General features: G+C 44.4%; 2 protein-coding genes across 4 annotated transcripts in view; one reads left to right on the top strand and one right to left on the bottom strand.

Moving 5' to 3' along the window:
* Positions 1-12,339, top strand: part of arhgef25a (Rho guanine nucleotide exchange factor (GEF) 25a) — a 61,946-nt gene extending 49,607 nt beyond the window's left edge. The window contains exons 8-17 of one of the 3 annotated variants that reach the window (XM_083641996.1): positions 3,307-3,396; positions 4,399-4,491; positions 5,241-5,291; positions 5,406-5,483; positions 5,617-5,808; positions 6,535-6,715; positions 7,281-7,486; positions 7,517-7,555; positions 8,455-8,589; positions 10,146-12,339. In XM_083641996.1, the coding sequence (XP_083498122.1) occupies positions 3,307-3,396; positions 4,399-4,491; positions 5,241-5,291; positions 5,406-5,483; positions 5,617-5,808; positions 6,535-6,715; positions 7,281-7,486; positions 7,517-7,555; positions 8,455-8,589; positions 10,146-10,277 (1,197 nt within the window). In that variant the 3' untranslated portion in view covers positions 10,278-12,339. Of the gene's footprint in view, positions 1-3,306; positions 3,397-4,398; positions 4,492-5,240; positions 5,292-5,405; positions 5,484-5,616; positions 5,809-6,534; positions 6,716-7,280; positions 7,556-8,454; positions 8,590-10,145 lie in introns of all 3 variants that reach the window. The other 2 variants (XM_083641995.1, XM_083641994.1) reach the window with 2 other exon arrangements.
* A 2,391-nt stretch (positions 12,340-14,730) lies between these two features.
* On the bottom strand, positions 14,731-16,581 carry sp5l (Sp5 transcription factor-like; the record flags this gene model as incomplete). Its single annotated transcript, XM_083642015.1, has 2 exons — positions 14,731-15,783; positions 16,528-16,581. The coding sequence occupies 2 exons, from the start codon at positions 16,579-16,581 to the stop codon at positions 14,731-14,733; spliced, it is 1,107 nt and encodes a 368-aa protein (XP_083498141.1).
* Between the last annotated feature and the right edge of the window lie 7,479 nt (positions 16,582-24,060).

Below are 24,060 nucleotides of genomic sequence, written 5' to 3'. Positions count from 1 at the left end.
TTGTTTTCCTTATTATTGGTCTCCATCAGATCATGGCTCTGTCCAGCAGATGCATATACATGTAGCTCAACTCAAGGCCCCGTTTGGTCCAAGATAGAGATAGATTTAGCTAGCTAGCCTACATCATGATACATGACCGAATGGGGATGGTTCATAGTGGGACTTTCTATGCCGGTCCCATTCACTTCAATAGAACTGGTCCCAAAGTTTGGCCGCAATGCAAAATTCGAATGCTGTGGCGTGAGTGATGTCTTTTCCCTCTTAATAGCTTCCTTGGTCTTAAAGTCTGCATTACAGTAAAGTGATGTAAACGTCTGAACTTCCCAGACTGTTCTTTGCCTTTCCCCACTTAGTCATTATATCCACATTACGGGTGATTATTTATCAAAAATCTCATTGTATAAATATTTGATGAAAGCACCAATAGTCAGGGAAGGAAACCCTGTCTTTGCATTTTACTTTAATCACAGTCTCGTCTTTTAAGTGTTTGTGACATCTCACATGTGGCTTTGACTTAACTGAACATTTACCCCACTTAGAAATAGTGAAATATAAAGTACTGAGATATATATCGTACATTGTTTCCCCTAGAACATTTTTTAGGCCTGGAGGGATTTTGAAACGTACCCCGACCGCAACGGTGGGGGCCCTCGCTGGCGACGCTAAACTTTTAGCTAACCTGTTCGCATCTATGTTCACAATGGCATCCCAAGTATCATCATAGTATTATGGGATGCGATGCAAACAGTTGTATTATGGGATCTGCGTTTCCCAGGCAACAACACACGTTGACACATTTTGGAACAGCGCTGCACGCTGGCACGATGCTCCTAAAAGCAAAATGCTTATTGTTTTGAATGATTTGGCATATTCTATTACTGTCAACACTGTCAACAACAGTATTGTTGTAGTGTAATAATATGCCATAAAGTTTTATTGAAATTTTGGGGAGAGCAGGGGAAAAAAGCATTTTTTTTTAAAATATATTATTATATATATTTGCATTTTTTTCCCCTGGCCTGGCGGGGGCGTCGTTGGCCTGGCGGGCCTGCCAGGCCTGTAGAATGGTAGGGGAAACACTGGTGTATCACCATTCAGCCTAAAAATACAGAGATATGATTTTTGGTCCATATTGCCCAGCCCTACTGTGAAGTACCGTAATTTCCGCACTATAAGCCGCACCGGAGTATAAGCCGCAGCAGTAAAATTGCCTGTTTGTTACATATATAAGCCGCACCGGACTATAAGCCGCAGGTGTTTTAATGTTTTTTTTTTTTTTTTTTTTTTTTTTTTAAATTGTGTTTTAATGTTTAATTAGCATATGTAAGGGTTCGTGCACAGAGGGGATTGTCGGGAAAGAGATGGCTGTTTGAGGAAGCTCCCATTTATTAACATTTCAACAAAACAACATAACACAACACCACCTGTGTTTTTTTTTACAGTGCACACAGTGTCCGCGGTGTGGTGAAAAGAGGGCAAGAGAGGAAATTAAAACAGAAGTGGATTTATAGTTAGAAAGAGTGCTAAAGAAGAGAGAATTCCGTTTTTTTTTTTTTTTTTTTTTTTTCCGAAAAAAATCCATAGATAAGCCGCACCGTTATATAAGCCGCAGGGCCAAAAAACGGGGGAAAAGCCGCGGCTTATAGTCCGAAATTTACGGTATATTGTTCTCAGAATAGAATGGAGGTGAGCGGTAATAGAGGCAGGGGGGCGGGGCTTACACAAGGAGCAGAATTAGATTGGGGTATGTTGATTGGTTAAGTGGTGGCACATGCAGCTCGAGTCCACACGTTGGGTAATTTGAGCGACTTGGCTTTGGCTTCTGGTTTGAAGTTGATTGAGTTAAAATGTCTGGCTGTCTCTCTGCTTCCCTATATTGGCTTTCTGTGAGTCTCTTTAAACTATTGAATAAGGCTGAGGCCCGCTGGGTCATCAGCTTCAAAAGGCTGCGGGGGAATAAAGCAACTTGTAACTAAATCTAAGCATGGTGTCAAAGTGTGAAAACAAGCCGACTGGGAACGTACAGCTAATGAAAAGCAGAGAGAGGGTGAGAGGGTGCCCAATCCACTTTTAACAAGAATTGTATTACCAATATGCAACACACACACACACACGCGCGCGCACACACACACACACACACACACGCATGCACACACACACACACACACACACACACACACACACACACACACACACACACACACACACACACACACACACACACACACACACACACACACACACATGCGGTTGATTCCCTGCCTACCAACACGAGGGTCGCAGGTTCGATTTGGTTACCTCCGGCATGGTCGGGCGCCGATACAGGCACAATTGGCCGTGTCTGCGGGTGGGAAGCCTGGTGTCCTGGTGACTGCACTAGCGCCTCCTCTGGTCTGTCGGGGCGCCTATATGGGGAGAGGGGGAACTGCGGGGTGGGGAACAGAGTGATCCTCCCACGTGCTATCTCCTGCCGGAAACTCCTCGCTGTCAGGTGAAAAGAAGAGGCTGGGCGACTGCACATGTATCGGAGGAAGGATGTGCTAGTCTACAACTCTCCCCAGATTGGCAGAGGGGGTGAGGCAATGACCGGGACAACAGGGGGAATTGGTGCAAGTACAATTGGGGAGAAAACGGGAGAAAACTCTGAATGAATGAATAAAAAAATGAATATATAAACAAACAAACAAACAAACAATATAAAAAGCAGCACATTTCCTCACACGTGCTCAGAGACACTCGTATGTCACATCGACTCGTCTGCATGGCTTCGTCAGGCGCAGCAGCTCAGTGGTCTCCGGGTTACAGAGACATGCAGCGGGTTGCCAGGTAGAGTCCTATATCAGCGTGCTGTAAAATGCTCTGGTTACACAGAGTAACCTGGCTGCAACGGGTTGCCAGGTAGAGTCCTGTAAAAGGCTCTGGTTACACATAGAGTAACCTGGCTAAATTATACATAACCTGATGCTCATCCACACGTGAGCTCCGCACTCTGCTGTCCATTAGTCACAGTACAGTGGGCCCGAGCAGACAGGCAGCTTCAAAGACCTCGCTCTAAAAGACAAGTCATTATGCTCTACTCTCTATCTCTCATCACAAACACAAAACGGATACATTGCACATTGATTTGTGCTGTTTTGGCTTGATTCCACGTGCATTTTCCTTATTTGTAAAGCGATTCAAGATGGACAGTATTTCTCTCACGCCCCCCCCTCCCCTTTTCTTTCTTTATTTTATGTTTTACTTGTGTTTTATTTTATGTTTTACATATTTGTATCAAATGTTTGCTTGTTTGCTTGTTTGATGCAGGAGAGGCGTCTCCATATGTATGTTGTGTACTGTCAGAACAAGCCCAAGTCGGAGCATATCGTCTCGGAGTACATCGAGACTTACTTTGAGGTGAATATCTCTCAACACACACACACACACACACACACACACACACACACACACACACACACACACACACACACACACACACACACACACACACACACACACACATATCCACAATACACTGGGGGGATGTTGTTCGCTACACAAAAATGTAGTCATAAGCTGCTTATTATGAACATCTCAAAGTGTCTATCCTATAGCATACATTATACATAGCCAGAGGTGTGTGTTGTCTATACAGCCCAGAAGTATAGCCAATCTGTTTGTTTACAAACATGCTGATTCCAGAAGTATAGCCAATCTGTTTGTTTACAAACATGCTGATTCCAAAAGTATAGCCAATCTGTTTGTTTACAAACATGCTGATTCCAAAAGTATAGCCAATCTGTTTGTTTACAAACATGCTGATTCGTCCTATATGACCAGCGCCAGCGCCGTTTGGCTCAATGCTACTGAACATGATGGCATAACCACGTTCACTACAGGACTTCTGAATGTCCAAAGGCACGTGAGATACCACTGGAAAGCCAGGAAACTCTACTTTATGGAAGTTTTTAAATCATATTAATAGGATTTAGCGCTTCAATCTAGCGCTTCAAACCTTATTAAACATTTAACCAAAGCTATTTTTAGCCATGGGCGGCTGGCTGTCTTGGGTCTTTGCGCAACACAGAATTGCATTGCTCAAATTGTATTCTTTGCTATCCTCTCGCAGGTCACATAAGATGAGGTGGCGGGCCGGATTGGGCCCGCGGGCCTTGAGTTTGACACATGTGTTTGAAAGTATAATCACTTCCTTTTCATTGACAGTAAACACAAGAGAAATGGACACACTGTGTCATCCCAGCATGTAACACATTGTCATATTGGCCATTAGCTGCCACAGTCTGTCCTAATAACATGACGTGTGTGTGTGTGTGTGTGTGTGCGTGTGTGTGTGTGTGTGTGTGTGTGTGTGTGTGTGTGTGTGTGTGTGTGTGTGTGTGTGTGTGTGTGTGTTGTCAGGAGCTGAGACAGCAGCTGGGCCACCGGCTGCAGCTTAACGACCTGCTCATCAAACCTGTCCAGAGGATCATGAAGTACCAGCTGCTGCTCAAGGTGAAGCGCAGGGCACTGCCGCTGCACCACTGTGATCACACACACACACACACACACACACACACACACACACACACACAAACACACACACACACACACACACTATACACTCGCGCACACACACACAATACACCCACGCACACACACAGTGACACAAACACCTCATACACCCACCCCCACACACACACACACACACACACACACACACACCCACACACCGTCTGACACACAGCAGGGTCAGTCACTGCGTTGTAAACAAACAACAAACACACATTCAGCCGTCTGTGCAGAAACACTGACTGATGCTTAAAACGACGTTTCAACCAAGCCCCAAGTTCCAGTTCTTAAAACTGACCCTTTTCACAGCAGCCCAACACAGAAGGTGTAACCAATAACATTAATTAGGGCCCTGGTACTGGGACATCCAAATGGAATGGAACCATTTCACCATGCTGTGAAAAGGGTCTATCCTTTCATGCCAACTGTAACGGGGGTGGGGGCTGGGGGGTTAGGGTCAGGGGTTATAGGGGGCTTAGGGGCGGTTATACAACTCACTTGTTTAGAGTAAAATAGAGGATAAAAAAAGATTTGGGGATGAGCAACACGTTTGGAATTAATATGAAGTGGAAATATACATAAAAGACAAGTAGGTCTTTGAAGGTTCTTATAAAAACCAAAACAATTTGTACCAAACTTGGCACTAGTAAACCTGGAATGCTCTGGTGACCATGCTGTGTTTATTTGAACAGGACTTCCTGAAGTATTACACCAAAGCTGGGATGGACACGGAGGAGTTGGAGGTGGATAAACATACAGTTTAAAGCACTATTTAAAATACATGAGTTCATATGCAAAGCTATGTTTGGCATCTAGGGTCTTAATAATAACAAGCTTGCTTTTTGTCCGTGGCACAGAAAGCCGTAGAAGTGATGTGTTTCGTGCCAAAACGCTGCAATGACATGATGAATGTGGGCCGACTACAAGGCTTCGAGGTAAGACTCTGGAATTGGGAATATCCTTCTACAGTCTACAAAAAACACATTTCTGGAGCCAACTAGGTCCAGAAAGGCACAGCGTAACCACATCCTGTGTTTGTGTGTGTTTTCTACCTGGCCGCTGTCCCAGGGGAAGATCACAGCCCAGGGGAAGCTGCTGCAGCAGGACACCTTCGTCGTCACCGAGCACGACAGCGGCTTCCTGTCCCGGGCCAAGGAGAGACGCATCTTCCTGTTTGAGCAGCTCGTCATCTTCAGCGAGCCCATTGACAGGAAGAAAGGCTTCTCCCTGCCCGGCTACACCTTTAAGAACAGCATCAAGGTGGGTGTCTGCTGCAACATCCTGTCAACCACACAGGATATTGTAGCAAAATAAATGATTCAAAACAGGAAAGGACAACAGTTTAAGGCTGGGCAATATATCAATATTATATCGATATTGTGATATGAGACTAGATATCGTCTATTTTGGATATCATAGTATGGTGTCTTTTTCTGTTTTTACAGGCATTTTCTGAACTTACCAGACTGTTCTACCTGTTCTATTATTTGCCTTTACCCACTTAGTCATTATATCCACATTACTGATGATTATTTATCAAAAATCTCATTGTGTAAATATTTGTGAAATAGTCATCCCTACAATACTGTCACAATATCAATCATTGGTCAAAGATATATTGTGATATTTGATTTCGTCCATATCGCCCAGCCCTACATCTCACATGTGGCTTTGAATTACAACTGAACATTTAGCCCACTTTCTAGAAAATACAGAGATCTATATCTTATATCGCCATTCACCATGAGAACACAAGAGATATGATTTTTGGTTCATATCATCCAGCCCTAGTTTCTCACAGGTTTGAGTTACACAAGAGACTCTAGGCTAGCCTAAAGCAACACAGGTTACATAAGCCAGTCCCAGGCAGGGCAGGGGTTTGGGTTTTTGGAAGCTTGCGTGCCGTGCGTGAGTGAAGCATTTAACGAGCGGCGCGGCAGGACGTACCTCCTCACAGATGCGAGTCAGATGTTTGATTGGTTGCAGGTGAGCTGCCTGGGGGTGGAGCCCGGTGTGGAGGTGGACGCCGGGCGCTTTGTGCTGACGTCACGTAACGCTGACGGGAGCGTTGTACGCTTCCAGCTGCAGGCCTCCTCCCCCGACATCTGCAGGGCCTGGGTGGACCACGTGGGCCAGATCCTGGAGACCCAGCGCAACTTCCTCAACGGTAGGACCACCGACGCCACAGCCAGACCTCCACATCCATAACTCATGTTTCAGCTTGGCCTGTTTTGATTGACTTTGCTGTCAGCTCACATTAAGCAGATGCACAGTGTGATTCATTGAAGACACCGACTGTATGTTTGAACTCATCTCTCTCAGACTAGACTCAGTTCTCAGTCTCCAAATGAGAGACGGAGAACCTTCTCCCCGCCTTCGTTCTTAAAACTGGTGAAACAATTTGAGAGTAAAAAAAAAAACTGCGTCGCAGAACCAATCCAGAGTCTTTAGGGTGGACCTTCATGCAGAAGGTTACATGTAAAAGTTGTCTGCTTGTAAACGGATAATTTCCGCTAACTTGAAAAAGGGGCGTAGGTTTGTTAGCGGTGTTCTTGCCGCCGTTCAAACTACTATTTTTGACAATTAGTTCCTACGATCAGTAGGCGGAGTTCTCCAATTAGACTAGTACCAAATTCAATAAGCATCAGTGGCTCGCACATGATTGAACCCTTTGTAAATCATTCCAAATCAGTAACAGAGCTTTATATGAATCCTGCTCCTCTGTGTTTCAGCCTTACAGTCACCTATTGAGTACCAGCGGCGAGAGAGCAAGTCCAACAGCCTGGGCCGAAGCATGAGGCCCCCTCTGTATGCTGCCACTGCCCTGCGGCCTCACTCCTCCGCCTCCATCGACCGCCACAAGCTGCCCTCCCTGCACTCCCACAACACCTCCCTGCCTGCACTCTACCTGCCCAGCCAGGGCCAGGGCCAGGGCCAGGTCCAGGGCCAGGGCCAGGGCCAGGGCCAGGGCCAGGGCCAAGGCAGCGAGGCCTACTCACTGCGGGACGTAGGTTCCTTTACCGTGCCTGGCTCTAACCTACCTACTGTATCTCTGTCCTGCTGCCTCCTAGACTCACTTATCAGTCTCTATCTGTTTTTTGAGGGCAGAATGTAGGGAAACAGTGGATGGATAAATCCAGAAGGAGGCGGTAATGCAAAAATAAAGCATGCCAACTGCCATAAAACACCACAGAGAAGAAGAAGTCTATCTGCGTCGCTTAACTAGAGACTGAGAACTTTCTCCCAGCTTTCGTTGTTAAAACTGGGTGGAAACAATTAGAGTAAAAAAAAAAAGCATGCAGAACCAATCCAGAGTTTTAGGGCGGTCCTTCGTGCAGAAGGGGCGTTGACATGCAGAAGTCATGTGCTTCTAAACGAATAAAACAATCAAATAATCTCCAGTTTGTTTCACTACAGGGCATAACGGGGGAGAGCGTCATTTCTGGTCACTTGACAAAGGGGTGTCAGTAGGTTTGTTAGCAGCCATTCTCGCCGATGTTCAAAATACTATTTTGGACAAGAAGATCCCAGATGATCGATATAGGCACTAGGCAGAGATCTCCAATTATCTGGGAGCCGAGACTATAGCTGCCACCCATCCAAACACAGCAGTGCCGTTTGGTCACAAGACACCTAATGAGAAGACACATTGTGGACGCAGGACTGTAGCTGAGCCTGACAGATTGTACACAGCTAATGGATAGATACTGTAGGCTGCTGTCTTGTTGTAGCTCTCGTACTTTGTGCTAGAAGAAGTCGCAGTACCAACACACTCCTGTACCTACAGCGCACACCCACAAACACAGACATACTGTCACAAAATGGAATCAAAAGGTAACAGGTATTATGTGTATGGCCGGTTTGCAGTATTGGTGAGTCACCACCTGCCTGTTGTTGTATTTGCAGCCCACTATGGTCCAGCCGTGCCCCGCTGAGCCCCAGACTGTTGCCCCATCGCACGTCCAACTGGCCTTCACTGACCAGCCAAACTGCCAGGCCGTGGCTAATGGAGTGTGCACACCCACTGCACAAAGTGCACAGGTAACACACACACACACACACACACACACACACACACACACACACACACACACACACACACACACAGGTCTTTGTGTGTAATATTTATGAACACTGCTCTAGCGGTGTCTAGCAGTCATAATTTATCACCCGCCTTCATTTGGAAAATGAATAGCAAAACATGGCCTGGGGAAACGAGCCACTGGGGAAATAACGGGCCATTGTAGGAAGTCAACAACAATAATTCCAATGTGCTCATTAGTGTTGATTAAAAGATGAAAGACTTTGGCAAATGGCAGCCATTTATCAAGACACACATACAGAGAAGGGATTTGTCCAGTCAAAAGGAGAGTTACTTCTCCCCCTATTGGATAAAAAAGGAATTGGTAATCAGGATATTTCTGAATGAAAGTTTGTTTGACGTCACAGGCAGCTAGATACACTTGATTCAGTGGGTGGAATGTAAAAGATATGTAAAACACATTTCACACAAATTATCCGTCCCAGGTCCTTTCTGTGTGGAGTTTGCATGTTCCCCCCGTGTTTGTGTGGGTTTTCTCCGGGTGCTCAGGTTTCCTCCCACCACCAAAAGACATGTATGTTAGGGTTAATACTCCTGTCAGGGCTCCTGACCAAGGCACTGGCAAAATAACTGGAGTTGGTCCCTGGGCGCTGCACTGCGGCTGCCCATTGCTCCTAGTTCTAGGAAGGTTCCTAGTAGAGGATGAGTCAAATGCAGAGGATGAATTTCCCCATGGGGATAAATAAAGGATAACTTAACTTAACTTCTACATTTTCTACGCAGCTGTCCAAAAATTGCAGATGCGTCTGCCCTTACTTTGAGCTTTTCACCATGTGGCTAGTCAACAATGTGCGCATCCTGTTGCTGGGCTTTAGACGAGCGTGAATACGTCTCTCTCTCTCTGTCATCACTGGCCACTTGTTGTTAGTGGGGCCATGCTGACATGCTGTCTTCTCTATCTAACTGCATGGGCTTGGTCCATAACAAACAGGAAACTGACTGAGCCGGGACAGGAAGTCAAAGATGCCTATCAGAGGCAGATCATTGTTTTCTCATACTAGTGGTGGGGCGCATAGTTGGAAATTAGGCTAATGCATTTTGGGACTGTGGCTGTAAACAGAAAATTGCACTCTGCTGATATAGATGGTACCTGGCTGTTTCCAAATACACTATTGCAGTGAAAGTCCCCCCGTGTTTGGTTGGATTTTTTTCCAATTTATTTGCACCATAAAGAGAACAACAAGATGTCAAATGAAGATTCCAATAGTATCAGTCTGATCACGCTATGACCAAAAACTCACTGAACTAGCATCTGAAGAAAAAGACGTACTGCCGCAACAGGCGGTAGGGTACTTTGAAACAGGTAATCTGTACAATTACTTAAATGTTTACCAGGTTGGTTGTGAACATGCAGGAAAGAAAAAGTAGCATATATATTGTTCTTTGTTAAGACTCAAAATTAAATTTAGGATGAGGCTTCCTTTTGCTTTCAGTAGTTATTTGAGTGATCCCCTATAGCTGTGTGATTACAGTAATGTTCCCCCTCTCTCCCCAGCAGAGGGCAGGAGAGGGCTGCCGCAGGGGCCCGGCCACCGACGCTGTGAGCCAGGCTTCAGTGTCGGGCCACGGCCCCTCGTCCGGACGACGCTCCAGCAACCTGGCCCAGCTGGCTGAGGATGACCTATGAACTCTGACCCCCCATCTGACCCCAGGGCCAGGACAGCGCTATGCTAACACCACAGCTGGAGAGACAAGAGGACTCGTCTATCGTCTGGTCGGTGTTACTATTGTGGGGGGCTGGACCCTAACCTGGTTCAGTGACGATTTCCAGGGGACAGTGAAGGAACGCCATGGAGGAATATATGAAGGAATAACGAACGGGGCTGCAACTATCAAGTGACTCGGCTGCTGTTTTTTAGAGAGCTTTTCAAACGTGAGGTCAGGTGACTCGCCTTGGCCACCGCCAGTGTTTATGAAGCGCACCCAGGGAGATGTTACCGGGGCTGAGATGAATGCTCGACGCTGGCTGGGTGTTCTGGCAATCTCTGCTTTTGACCATTTGGAGAGTTTGTATATCTGACTCTTCTCTCTTTCAAAGGGCACGGGGGGGAATTTGTTCAAAGATGATACAAAATATCCATTCCTGATTGGGGCGGTCACTGGAGTTGTGTCATGTGTGTGCTTGACTGTGTACATTAAGTGCAACAGTGACATGTATGTGTGTGAGGCTGTGCACAGGACTGCGGGTGGCTCTTCTTGTGAACCCGTTCAGCTCCTTCACTCTCCTCCTCGCCCCTGCTGAGGTTTTTCGGACACACCTTTGTGAAGACAAAACAGCTCTACGAACACATCATGTCATTTCCCTGCTGACAATTGAGTTTGCTGTTGATGTAGACAGGAACGGCAAAGGCAGGACACTTGATCTGAACATGCCTCAAGGACCGGACTCACTCGAATTTCAAGTGAAAGTGGAGAACTTTTGTTCTTGCCGGCGGGTGTCGAGAGCCCCTCTGCTCTCTCTCTTATTCTGTTTGACCGAGATTGGCCCTCGTTTGATGTGGACAAAAAAGGAATGAGGGAGCCCCCTGGAGGTCCTCTGTGGGCATGACGTCACTCCAGAAGACTCCTTTGCTCAACTCTAGCGGAGTTGCTGATGGTTAGACAGGTGCAAGAGTCTATAGCTTATGTTGGAGACAGGAAGACGTGGCCATCTAACGGGACCGCTGTGCTGACCCAAAGTGCGGCCTGCAAACATCTCCTTGGGCGACTGGCTGGCATGGTAGTGCTACTTTACATGGATCTTTCTTTCCAGGCCCAAATGGATTGCTGGTGGTTTGAGGAAACCACTCCTCAAAGAGAAATGCATCGGTTTAAACCAATATGAAATGTAGTTGGTTTATTAGTGAAGTCCAATGTTGTCATGTCAAGGCTGTGCACCGTTTCAATATTCTCTGTTCGCTTTTGCCCATTATACACTACACATACAGTGCTGCTTACCATAATGCCAAGCTTACATTTCCACTCAAGAGGAAGAATGAAAGAAAGAAGTTAATTGATTTTACTGCTCGTTGGTTAAAATTAAGGGTATTAATTGATCAACGGAAAGAAGGCGAATCTGCATGCTCTCCCTTCCTCACAGTGCCAAAAAAACGACCGTAGGGCAAATATTTCATGCCTCCTCTAATAGTGCAGATTGCCACTAGTCTTGCAAGTAATGCTGGAGCAATCATAAATATCTGTATGATTGTATGGACTGTGTGATGACTAAGTAACTCGTGGCATATACTATACTGTACAAAGGGGAGACTAGATAGGTTCTCCTGTCAGTGTCGCGTCAGTTCCTCTTTGTGGCCAATAGAGGTCCCCACAAGGCTTCCACGTCCAGTTGAGTTGGATCACACAGCTGCACCAAAGATCAATAGGCCTCATATATCTCCATGCCCTCCTTGAAGCAAAAGCTGCTTAACAGTCTATCTCTCTGACAAAACCAAATCAACAGTATATCTCCAACAAAACCAGATTAAACTGAACAAAACTAAACCGAGTGAATTTGAAAGGTGAGAAATGAGATGAGTGGAACCACCTCACAGATCGCATAGTTATTGTGAGCTGGCGTGTTTTCGTGGGGATTATTGATCATTTTGCATGTAACACAAAGGAATACCACTACAGAGAACCAAAAGAAATATATGGACATTATGTAGAAGACCAAGAGAGGGGTTGGTTGATGCCATGTTTGACTGAGAAGAATCTGTTGTATCATATCAAATAAAAAGTGTCTTTTTGAAAGTAAGTGCAGTGTTTGGTCAGTGGTTTAGGTTCTGAAATGGCACTGCACTGCACTGAATTCTCTCTCTACGATCGCCCTCAATAAAGCCTGTCCCTCTCTCCTTTTGATCAACCAATACATCAACAAAGAGCGTAACTCTGGCCAAATGTACCATGGGGCTTCCCGTACTTTTTCATGTGAAGGATCACCTAAATGGATCAACATTAGCGTTATTAGTAAAAAAAAAAATTAAATAATCTAATCTAACAAGATTTTTGTTGTTAATTATGTTTAAAAGATTATACTTATACAACTGTCTGTAGGTGGGGTGAACCACTGTGGCCCGAGTGAAACCAATATAGTAAAACCAAATAAATTATCACATTCTGCGAATGAAATGAATGAAATAGTGAAATTAAACTCTTCCTCATTTTGCGGGGGACCCCCCTGGAGCTCCCTTGCACCCCACTTTGGGAACCACTGATATAAACAAATGCAGAGCATTTTGCTGGCTTTATTTTCAGCGCATCATAAGAGAAAGTTCAAACAGGCTGGAAGACAAAAGAGAAGAAACCCCTGGATGAGCTGACATCTGGTTGGCTGGCCTCTGAATAAAGCCCCATTCTGGGCAGTAAAGCAGGGGCTGATCGTAACGTGGCTGTGATATATGGGGGGCAGGGGACAGAGAGGGGGGGAGCGGGTATTAACTTTCACAAGGGTGCACAATCAAAGGCAGTTCCTGTCACCACCGAGGGGGTCTCAGCAACAGGGGTCCCATTCACAGGGAATTCCTCCCCAGCGCGCTCTGTCGCATCTGTTGACTCAATCTCCTCCACCGAGAGAAAGAAAACACTCATTAAAAGCCACATGACTGTGAACTTGATTGCAGAAGGCGAGACAACCGACCCCCATCAATGGGATTAGTATTTACTTTGAGGTGTGAAGATCTTTGAACACCCCACCATCTCAGGGCCGTCTTTGGCAGTTTCTTCCAGCATTTGGTATTCTCCTCTGAATGCACTCAAATTATCATGCAAATAAAATGTTAGGTGTTTTGGTGTTTGAGGGCATTTTCAAAAATCCACACATGTAAGAGGGTAAATACCGTTAATTCAACTTTACTCCGAGTCTTGAAAATGTAAGGAAATAATATTGTTAGAAGCAGTGAATTTGTTTCAGCAAGGACAATGTTTATTAAAATTTACATGCGGCCATAACTTCAATAAAGTTGTTCATGATATTTATACATAATTTACAAAGAACTTGCAAGTTTAAAACGTTAGCTTATCTGGAGCAATGGTGTTTCACAATGATAAATATACCGATTAAGAGCAGATGAGATAAATCTGGAGATCAAAGTGGCTCACGTTTACATTTAAAAAAAGATCCCTACCTTGTAGCAGACAAATTAAGATACCTTTTTGGAATAAAAATCAAATTATCAACCGCAACCAAAGCATTATTCCATACTGAATCTATATGTAAAAGAGCAACAAGTTGAATTTTATACAGCAACCTTTAGCTGCCTGTACTAAGGCATACATTTATTTCAACATGATAATATGGACAACATAATGGTAAAACTGGAATTTTTCCCATGTCTGCCACTGCAAATATTTACATCATGAATTTTGATTTGGGGGGGAAGGGGGGGGGGTTATGGTCATGGATATTAAGTTCGTAGAATTTGAAACTAGTCTTAATTGTCATCAGCATGTTTTGATCAACAAGATCTCCCCTGTTTGTGGCATCTTGACAAGTGAATTGACCAAAACTCACAAAATCACTAAAAAAGTTCTTTAAAAAATTTACTCAAAATGCGCTCTGATTGGTCTCACAGTCCCTAATTTGGCTAAAGTCAAAAGTAGTGCTTTGACAGAAAATGTAATAGGAGCTGGATGCTTACCATGCATGGTGCAAACCTGTGGCAGTGAGTGTAAGTCACTCAGTCAGCTCATTGCTGTTTGTATATATGGTCTACAATGAATTTTGATTAGGAAAAAAAACATATGGTCATGGATATTCATAGCAGTTTGTATAATTTGAAACCAGTCTTGATTTGTCATCACTCATGAATCCGTTTTGATCAAACAGAGCTCCCCTCTGTTTGTGTGGCATCTTGACCAGTAAGTGAATGTAGCAAAACTCACACAATCACTGAAAAAAGTTACAATGTACTCAAAATGCTCTCTGAATATTTCAACATAAGTCTCTCACAGTAGCTAATTTTGCTTAAGTCAAAACGACAGAAGATGACAGAAGATGGCAGAGGAAGCTGGGTGCTTAGACCCGGGTGCAAACCTATGGCAGTGAGTGGAAGTCACTTCTCCCTTGCTGTGTGTTTTGTCTAAATAGTGGAGCACAGAGAGGTTTACTCTCTCTTGATGGTGGCGAGCAGAGGGTCTGTTGTGGCTCCGTGCTGTGAAGGCTGGACACAGCGGCTCTTCCTGGTCTGGTGCGTCTTGATGTGTTTGGAGAGGTGGTCGCTCCTCATGAACCTCTTGCCACACTGCTGGCAGCCGAAGCGCTTCTCTCCGGTGTGCGTGCGGAGGTGCCGCTGCAGCTCGTCTGAACGGGTGAAACTTTTCCCGCAGAAGAGCCAGTTGCAGATGAAGGGCCTCTCCCCGGCGTGCCAGCGCAGGTGGGCCTTGAGGTGAGAGGTCTTCTTATACACTTTGCCACATTCGGGGATATGACAGATGTGCAGTCTCTTCTTTCCAAACTCCAGCGCGCCGCCGTTAGCCTGGCAGTTGGGGCATTTGCAGCGTCGACAGCGGCGCGTCGAGCTCAGTAGCCCCTTAGATGTTCCCTGGAGAAGTGCAGCTATCTGGGGCTGGTGACCCAGGACCAGCTGCCTGCCCAGGGAGAAGGGATGGTTTGGGGGGGCGGCGTTGGTTTGGGGTAGGCTCCACCACTGCTGCCCTTCCTCCACATGGCTTCCAGGCAGGTGGTGATGCCTGGCGGAGGAGTTCTGGTGGAGGAAGCTGGGGAAGTTCTGTCCGTGCACACTGTTGTGCTGAGGATAGTAGGGGCTGTTGCCCTGTGGCTGCGAGGACAGCACTTTGACCGGGGAGAGTTCGAAGGAGTAGGCCGAGGGAGGTTCGGCCGGAGGGGTGAGGGGCAGCTCGTGGTGGTGGTGGTGGTGGTGATGGTGGTGGCGGCCCAGGCCAGACTGCATGTGTCCGGGGAACTGCACCTTTGGCACGGTGAAGGTCATCTGGTGTGTGCCGAGCGCCGAGTTGGGTGCCATGTCGTTGCTCCAGAGCTGAAACATCCCTGAGGCTGAGCTGACCGTGCCCTCGTAGGGGAACTGGGAGCCTTCGGAGCCCATCGCGCCCCCCACCTGCCAGGCCTGGCTACAGGTGGTGGCCAGAAAGGAGAGGGCGTTCGGTGGTCCCTCTGGAGAGGAGCTGGGGGTCCGGTCCTGCGAGGGGACATGCACACACCAGAATTTTATATCAGCCACCATGCAGCTATCTGGAAAGCTTGAAATAGACATATTTAATTTAATTATTATTTTGTGTTAAATAATGCATTTGTCAAAAATGGAGAGAATGAACACCATGAAATCAGCGAGGTGCCGGTGACGGACAAGAATCTATAAAAAGAATAGAAACCGCACACTCTGGCTCCGATGCAATGACTTTAATAAACGGACAACGTTTCGGCCTGGTGGCCTTTGTCAAGTCATGTACAAACAAGGTGAAGAGCACAGTCTTGTAACAGAGACACACCTAGACCACAGGTGCAGCCAATCAATTAGAATCAGGTGCAGCCAATCAATCAACCAAATAATGCAAACATCAAATATTTAGAATATATGTCCCTTTTTGTTAAAGAAATTGTGTAGGCTATTTTTAATCCTATTTTCACATCTATTTACCTTTATCTGAAATATCAGTATTTACTCTTAATTGTCTCTTTTTCTGTGATCTCGGTCACTCAAATGTATTTTATTTCTAATGCAATAAATAGTAATTCATTTCCCAATTACGCATCAGACACATTGAACATCCAAGTCAACTTAAAACTATAGAAACATTACGAGCGTTCATTCATTACGCACAAACTCTGCGCTTTTACGCTCATCCAGTAGTGGGCTAGCATGCATAAACGCCAATCCATGCAGCGCAGCCTAGTGTATTGTCAAAAGGATTATACAACAAACCTGTAAAAAGGTGTGCAAAAAGTTGTCCGTCCTTTGGATCGTCAGCGCAGCCATCGGTCCCGGCTCCGTCTCCACACACCTGGCTGCAACACAAACCGCGCCGAGAGGCAACCAGTGCCCACGCACCGGGATCCTGGACTTTGTTCTGTCCTACAAGGCTACAGGTAATCCCGCGTCATTCAGTCCAACTTGGTCGAAATGTAGGAGCGCTAGCGGTCCAAATCATCTGCTCTTCTTTAACAAGAAGCTACTAGCTACTCAAGCAGCCGGAGCTTTTTTTATGCCTTTTGAAGTTGGAGGAAGAAGAGACGCGCGCAGTAAATCCTTGTGATCATCTCATGCAGCGCGCAGGCTGCGTCTTCTCTTTATAGAGAAAAGACCCTCTCTCTCTCTCTCCACGGGGTCTCTCCAGTATGATGCAGCACAGCCAGTCAATAGAGGGGGATGTGAGGAAGGAGGGGGGGGGGGGGGGCTACATTGACTATTAGCTGAAGGGGTGGGCTACTCATAATTTCACTCAATTTCAACCAAATGCTGACCCCACGAACTGACTCCTCCTCCTCCAATTGTTCTGACAAAACTTGAGGCCTGATAAAGGATCTTCTGTAATATCTGACTTTCAGGGCATGCTTATATGCTATTCTATTTGAACTTTCCTGGACGTGTGTAATTGCATGTTATATCCTTCATTTTCAAAGGACACCATCACTGTAGGCTATATGATTTAAAGAACATTTCAAAGGGCCACCATTTAGTGTTTGGGGGGGGGGGGGGGGGTAAGCAAAATTATCTACATTTATGACTAAATTGTGCACTAGAAAAATTGCTTAGTCTGTTAAAAAATTGAAGATTAATATAGCCTGCTTAGTCAAAGTTTTTCTCACCGAGGGCATTTGCATACTGCTTCAACTCAATTGTGGGAATCCAAGCAGATGTAATGAATAAATATACTTTATTTATGGTAACAACAATCAGTGATGTATAGTGTTAAATAAAACAGATGGATGACTTCCAGTTGGTGATTATCAGAACAAACAACTATCAATGGAACCAAACATCAATACTATTTACAGAAAAGCATAAACTTATGTTTTCTTTTCCTTAATGACATATCTTTACAGTATATCAGTTTGATACAACTTAGATGATCTAGAAGTCTATGACTTTATGGTGAAAAGATTCATGATAGCCTATACTGTAAAAAGGCAAGTAAATTAAAATTAAATCAATCAATCAATTAAAATATATTATGCCTATTTTTTTGATTGATTTTAGGTGGGTGTATACTCTCTCTGCTAAATTCCTGATAACAATGCTTCTGGTTCAGTTAAATCAAGCATTGAAGATGGGCCAACATCATGAAAATGTTCAACTCCGCAGCCCAAAATTATTGTTTTGCTTAAATGATCTTTGACGTCATCATGTGTAGTCTTGAAGAATAGCACTTTATATGTGATTTGTGTGTGTGTGTGTGTGTGTGTGTGTGTGTGTGTGTGTGTGTGTGTGTGTGTGTGTGTGTGTGTGTGTGTACGGTACAGAGATGAATAAAGAGAGATGTTTGGAAGATATCCAACATGTTTATGTTTAGAAAATAGTCTGTGGATGACAACTTGAAAATGTCTTCTCTCTTGAACCTGGCAACAGACAGTTCCTGCCTGGCAGGAGTGAAGAATGCCACAGTGTTTTCCCTCACAATGCAAATTGATAAAACTCAATCAAAGCAGCCAGTTGTCAGCGGTAGGTGACATGTCAAATAGGCTGCCCTGTGTGACATTCTCACATTTCAAGGTTCAAGTAGAGGCCGCTTCAGATCTACTCCATTAAATGCAGATTGAGGCTTAATCTCATTCTGTAAGTCTGCTCACCATTACAATGTTAAGAGTTTAAATCCAGCCTGGGAACCCAATTCTCATGTAAATTACAAGTCCCTCATTTATACTGTTCCCTTTTTCACAGCTTTCCCTGTGATTCTTAAATAAACATATAGCTTCCCCCGAGGAGAAATTGCATAAAAGAATGAAAATAACTCAATTCAATGATAAATGATGATAGTTCCCGCCTAAAATATGATGATTTGAACAGAAATGCAATGCAGATACACCATTATTCCACTTAGGCTGTAATTGTAACAATTAACAGCTATACCAAAAATAAAGGCAAGATAGTGACGATTGTCTCCTCTGCTTGGTTGTGCCTCAGGCCTATTTGAAGAAGTTGGGTGAATGCAGAGGAGGTGATTACAGAGTGCAGTCAATTTCATGTCCTTGACAGAAACCTCAGCTTGAAACAAAGATTTATCCAAGATTTACCTCCCAATGAGGTGTAATATGTTCCACAAATTAATCTGCAGCCTGTTAATGAAGACTAATCTGTCACACTGGTTTTGCTTATATTAAGCGAGGATTAAAACTGAGCAAATCTAAACATAATTGAATATGTGTTATGTGTTCTCTATCAAATAAAAGCATGGTCTAATTGTGATCATGCTAAACTGACAAATCCTCAATGTCTTTTTTCAAGTAATTACTGAATGATAAACCAGATAAATACTAGATATAGCAAAATGGAACATGCCTAAGAAAGATGCATTTTAATAAATTATAATAGTCCAAGACTGTAATTCCTTCATGTCTCTTGCTTGAAATACATAATTGGCTGCCCTACTTCAATATTAGACCAACATCTGTAGATCGATACTGCTGTTATAATTAAAACACAATTAATTTTCTTTCTTTCTCACAAATACCCCGTACAAATGTTCATAAATATGATGTAATTTCTACAGTATTGAGGAAAACAGTCTAATAACCGATTAAAGTCAACATTATAGGATGAAAGAAAGTGTTAGTAGAGGAAAACAGCGAGGACATCAAAATAGGAGCATCTTCCAGGCTGTGTCTCTGGTTTATTACGGAGCAGAAGTTGTTAATTACCCTGATTCTTATTTCCTGTCCCCTCTCCCCCCCCCTCCCTCCCCCCTCCCCCCACCCACCCCCACTGTACTGCCTCCCAGATGAGTGGCTTTGAAGTGCAAAGTACTCTCTCCTCACTTTGAACTGTGAAAACAATGCTCATGTGGTGCTGCTTACCTTCCCCATGTTACCTCATTTAAATAGACCTGGATACGGCTTCCACCGTTTTCAAGGGAAAACTCATTTCCACAGAAAGAGGTCCCTGTGTTCATTAAGACAGCTGCTGAGACGAGACGGGCCCTAATCAGGCCCGCACTCTCCCTCTGCAGACCCAGCAGCAACTTCAACTTCACAACTGACTTCATGCGCTGAGACCCGATGAGGCAATAGAGCCTTTTCACGGGGGGCATTTTGTGTCGAAAAGGCAGAATAAACACAGGTGCAAGCAAAACACTAATGAGGGTTTCCAAATTCCAATCGTGGAAGTTGGAAACCCTCATTAGTGTTTTGCTTGCACCTGTGTTTACCCTGCCTTTTCGACACAAAATGGCCCCAGTGAGAAGGGTCTATACAGAGTTTCTCGTGCACCTATTCCTAAGTAGAATCATGACAGATACGACACGTGAGAAGGAAACTAACTATAAGATGACTTGACACCACTGTGTAGGGCCGGGTGATCATTCAATATGATCATTTTTCAGAGGAATCATATTGTGATTTTGGGATATCGTGACACAATTCTGCGTCTTGATGATAACAACATAATCCCCCCCCCCCCCATTTTTTTTACACAGAATTAAGTATGAAACATTTTTAAGAAATATTATTTGAGTATTTCTATTTTGGTTGACCTAACCTTCATACCATTCAGTTCAACTATAGATTTAAACAAGATTTTTTTAAATAAGGGAGCCATATCGCGATATATGTCGATACCGGAAAAAAATCATAGTCCTTATCATGATATTGATTTCAACCATATTTGCTGAGCCCGGCCACTGCAGGGCTTTTTGTGCTGAGATCTCTCCTGATGATTGTTTGCCCACACTGCACAAACCAAATGTTCTTGTTTTGGTTTCCCATAAGTCTCACTTCTTCAGCTTCGCCCAAACAATGCAGAATGATGCCAGTAGCTGCTCAAGCTGTTTTTATCATGCCTGGGGGGCAGTTTAAAAGCCTCAGATCACTAAACTGTCCCAGCTGTCTTGACCATCTGCACTCTAAAAGGGCAGACATGGAGAGCACCCTTTGTACTGGTGGCCATGATGTCAAAAAGCCAATTTTACAGCACTGTGCCGACTAAATAGCCCTCATGTGACAAACGCGCTCTAATGTATGAGACAGACAGCATGTAAAAGCCTGCTGCTCGCTATAGTGCCCTGACTTTTAACCATTCACCAACCAAGACACCACAAGATGGACTGTAATTACCATGACACTCCGTTTCATTGGCATGAGGACGAACACAGCAGCTGGACTTTACAGTGCAACTATTATTTGATAGCTCATTCAGGAGTCTCTTTCCTGTCTCCTATTGCAGTGCTTCCCCCCCCAGGGGTCCTTGAGGGGGTCCCAATGGAAAACTTGATTTTCACTACAAGTTACCACCCGTAAGGAAGACAATGACACAATGTAGGACTATTTTGGTCACGGGTTTCATACACTTTGTGATAAAACATCTAAAAGCAAAAATCTTATCAGATGGGGGTCCGTGGTCTAATTTGCGTCAGTTTATGGGTCTTTGACGTGAAAACGTTTGAGAAAAACTGTCCTATTGAGTTATAAGTGTGTGTGTGTGTGTGTGTGTGTGTGTGTGTGTGTGTGTGTGTGTGTGTGTGTGTGAGAGAGAGAGAGAGAGAGAGAGAGAGAAAGAGAGATTGCTTTGGCAATGTATACGTATGTTTCTCATGCCAACAAAGCCCCTTTGAATTGAAATTGAATTGAATTGAGAGAGAGAGAGAGAGAGAGAGAGAGAGAGAGAGAGAGAGAGAGAGAGAGAGAGAGAAAGAGATAAGATAAGAGATTGATATACACACTCTGATAAAGGTTCATTACTGCAGCTCAGTGGCACATCGAGAGGTGTGGGGTGGTTATGGTAGTCACAAAGCCATGTTTTAGTGATGGTGTGGCATTTCTTCAGTCTGCAATGGAGATACTATCAGTTAACTGATAGTTGTTCTCCAGCAGTGCCAGTGGTGAATCTTGAAAAACCTGCACTTGCATCCAACTACATTGTCGAGCTCATCCAGGGTTTCAAGCTGGTTCTCCTCTAACCTCATAAAGGTTAGCTCTGCCCCCTTAATCCTTCTGCATATCAAGCAAATGATCATTCTCATGTCTAAGAACTTAATAGAAAACCAATATACTTCTCTCTCTCTAATGAATAGTGTTAATGGGATAACAGCTAAGTTCTGGTGGAATATATCACCTGCGCTTTTCACTTGACAGAGTTTCACCGGCAGGACATACTGTAGCACGCGGGAGGATCACGCTATTCCCCCCAGTTCCCCTCCCCCTGAACAGTGTGCCCCGACCGACCAGAGGAGGCACTAGGGCAGTGACCAGGACTCATAGCTCACCGGCTTCCCCACCCGCAGACACGGCCAATTGTCTCTGTAGGAACGTCTGACCAAGCTGGATGTAGGCTACTGCTGTCGGGAATTGAACCCGGGGTCTCTGCGGTGGTAGGCGAGCGCTTCTACCTGTACCACGTACCAGACACCCCCAATATACTGCAGAATCAAATCACAATCACAGCACCAAATCACAGAAAATGAATCAAGTGCAGAACATTAAGAAAGGCATTCTCATTATTGTATTGTGGCAGTATAGTGTTAACATCACAGCAGGTTTTAACTGCTGTTTTTCCCACCCCTATACTACAGTTGACATGACTGTCTGTGAGAGAGGGAGGAAATAGAATTATTCCCTCATCTCTTGTCCATTAGCATGTATGAAAACCCCCAAAATCGGCACTCTGGCGCAGACACAGGTAGGCAGCACGCATCCCCACTTGTCAAAGAAAACTTTTATCAATACCGAGAGCACTTGAAGTTTGTTTGCATTTTGTTTCGCAGCACTCTTAACAACTTCAGAAGTCAGATCACACGGAGATGTGATCAAAGCGCTCGGTGGTTAGTTGTGGAAACACAGGAGTGCTACGCCACGCTTTGATACTCCACATCAATATTTCAATTCAACAATCGTTTGACATGCACCCATACTCCCAGAGACCAGAGACGGAAGCAAGGAGAGATCCAGGGAAGATGGGGGGGGATTTGGAAGTAGATATAAAGACTGATATGAAGAAACTGTACATTGCCTTCTTCACCTTTGTGACAACGTTCTATAAAATGAACTGAGATGCCCTATAGCAGGGGTTCCCAAACTCTTTTGGCTTGTGACCCTATTTTGACGTCACAAAAACCTAGGGACCCGAGAAGTTTCAAATTCCGGGAGACCATCGATAATATCATCAGTGACATCGTCAGTGGTGTCACATTATGCTTCTTTTTTCCGCGCAGAATTCTGACTTTAATCTGAGAATTCTGACTCTAATCTAAAAATTCAGACTTTTTTCTCAAAATTCTGACAGTAACTTCGAATTCGGACTTTAATCTCAGAATTTTGACTTTATTCTCAGAATCGTGATTTAAAGTTATAATCTAAAAGATTTTCATGTAAAAAAAAAAAAAAGAGTCACTCACAATGTTGATTGAGGCTATGTTCATTTGGATGAAGACTTTGCAGTAGATAGTGACATCATGTGACATTACACTGTTTGGAGCTCACCTGCAATTACCACCCACTGCCTTAGGTGTCACCCAAGAGATGATCACTTTAAACTCAAAACTAAAATAAAATAAATGGCAAGTGACCCTAATCATCTTCGATAATATTAAATTGTGTTTGGTGTAAAACAAAACAAATTAAATTAAAATAAAATCAGGCGACCCTATTTGAATTCCAGGCGACCCCACTGAGGGCCGCGACCCTACGTTTGGGAACCACTGCCCTATAGGCAACTGCTGTTCTCTATGAAAACTTGTTTTGGTCTAAACAGAGCCAGTAGGCTCTAAATGGCCAGCTACCTACTGATACAGATCACGCAAGATCACGCAAGATCATGCAAGAGATTTCAGTCACAAAACCCCACTTGAACCGAACCTAATTTTCTTGGCCCTGCAAGGTCACGTTACAAAAGGATCGTTTTTCTGTTCTTTTGTATCATTGATTTGAGAGGCCCAATAATCTTTCTTATGTAGCATTACTGAAGTCAGGAAGCTGGTCCCAAACTGAAAAACCTGAGCGGAGGATATGTTTCATGTTTTTTATCAAAGGAAAGTAGAGCAGGAAACTCTGTACTGAAAACTACAGTCCATCTGCCAAATGTCACTTTCATGCTGCTTCTTAATCATTTCATCATCTTGACGGGATACGACGCGCTTTGATGGTTTCGGCCCATCAAAGATGTTTGATCTGAGAAAGAGAGACATGACATCGTGTCATGAAAAGATACATACTGCTAATCAATCAAGAGGCAGTAATACTGTGTCCGGGTAGTGCAGCGGTAGATTCCCTACCTACCAACACGAGGGTCGCAGGTTCGAGCCCCCGGCGT

Source organism: Poromitra crassiceps (genome assembly GCF_964638095.1).
Source record: "Poromitra crassiceps genome assembly, chromosome: 8".
NCBI classification, from domain to species: domain Eukaryota; kingdom Metazoa; phylum Chordata; class Actinopteri; order Beryciformes; family Melamphaidae; genus Poromitra; species Poromitra crassiceps.
This window is presented reverse-complemented; position numbering and strand designations above follow the sequence as displayed.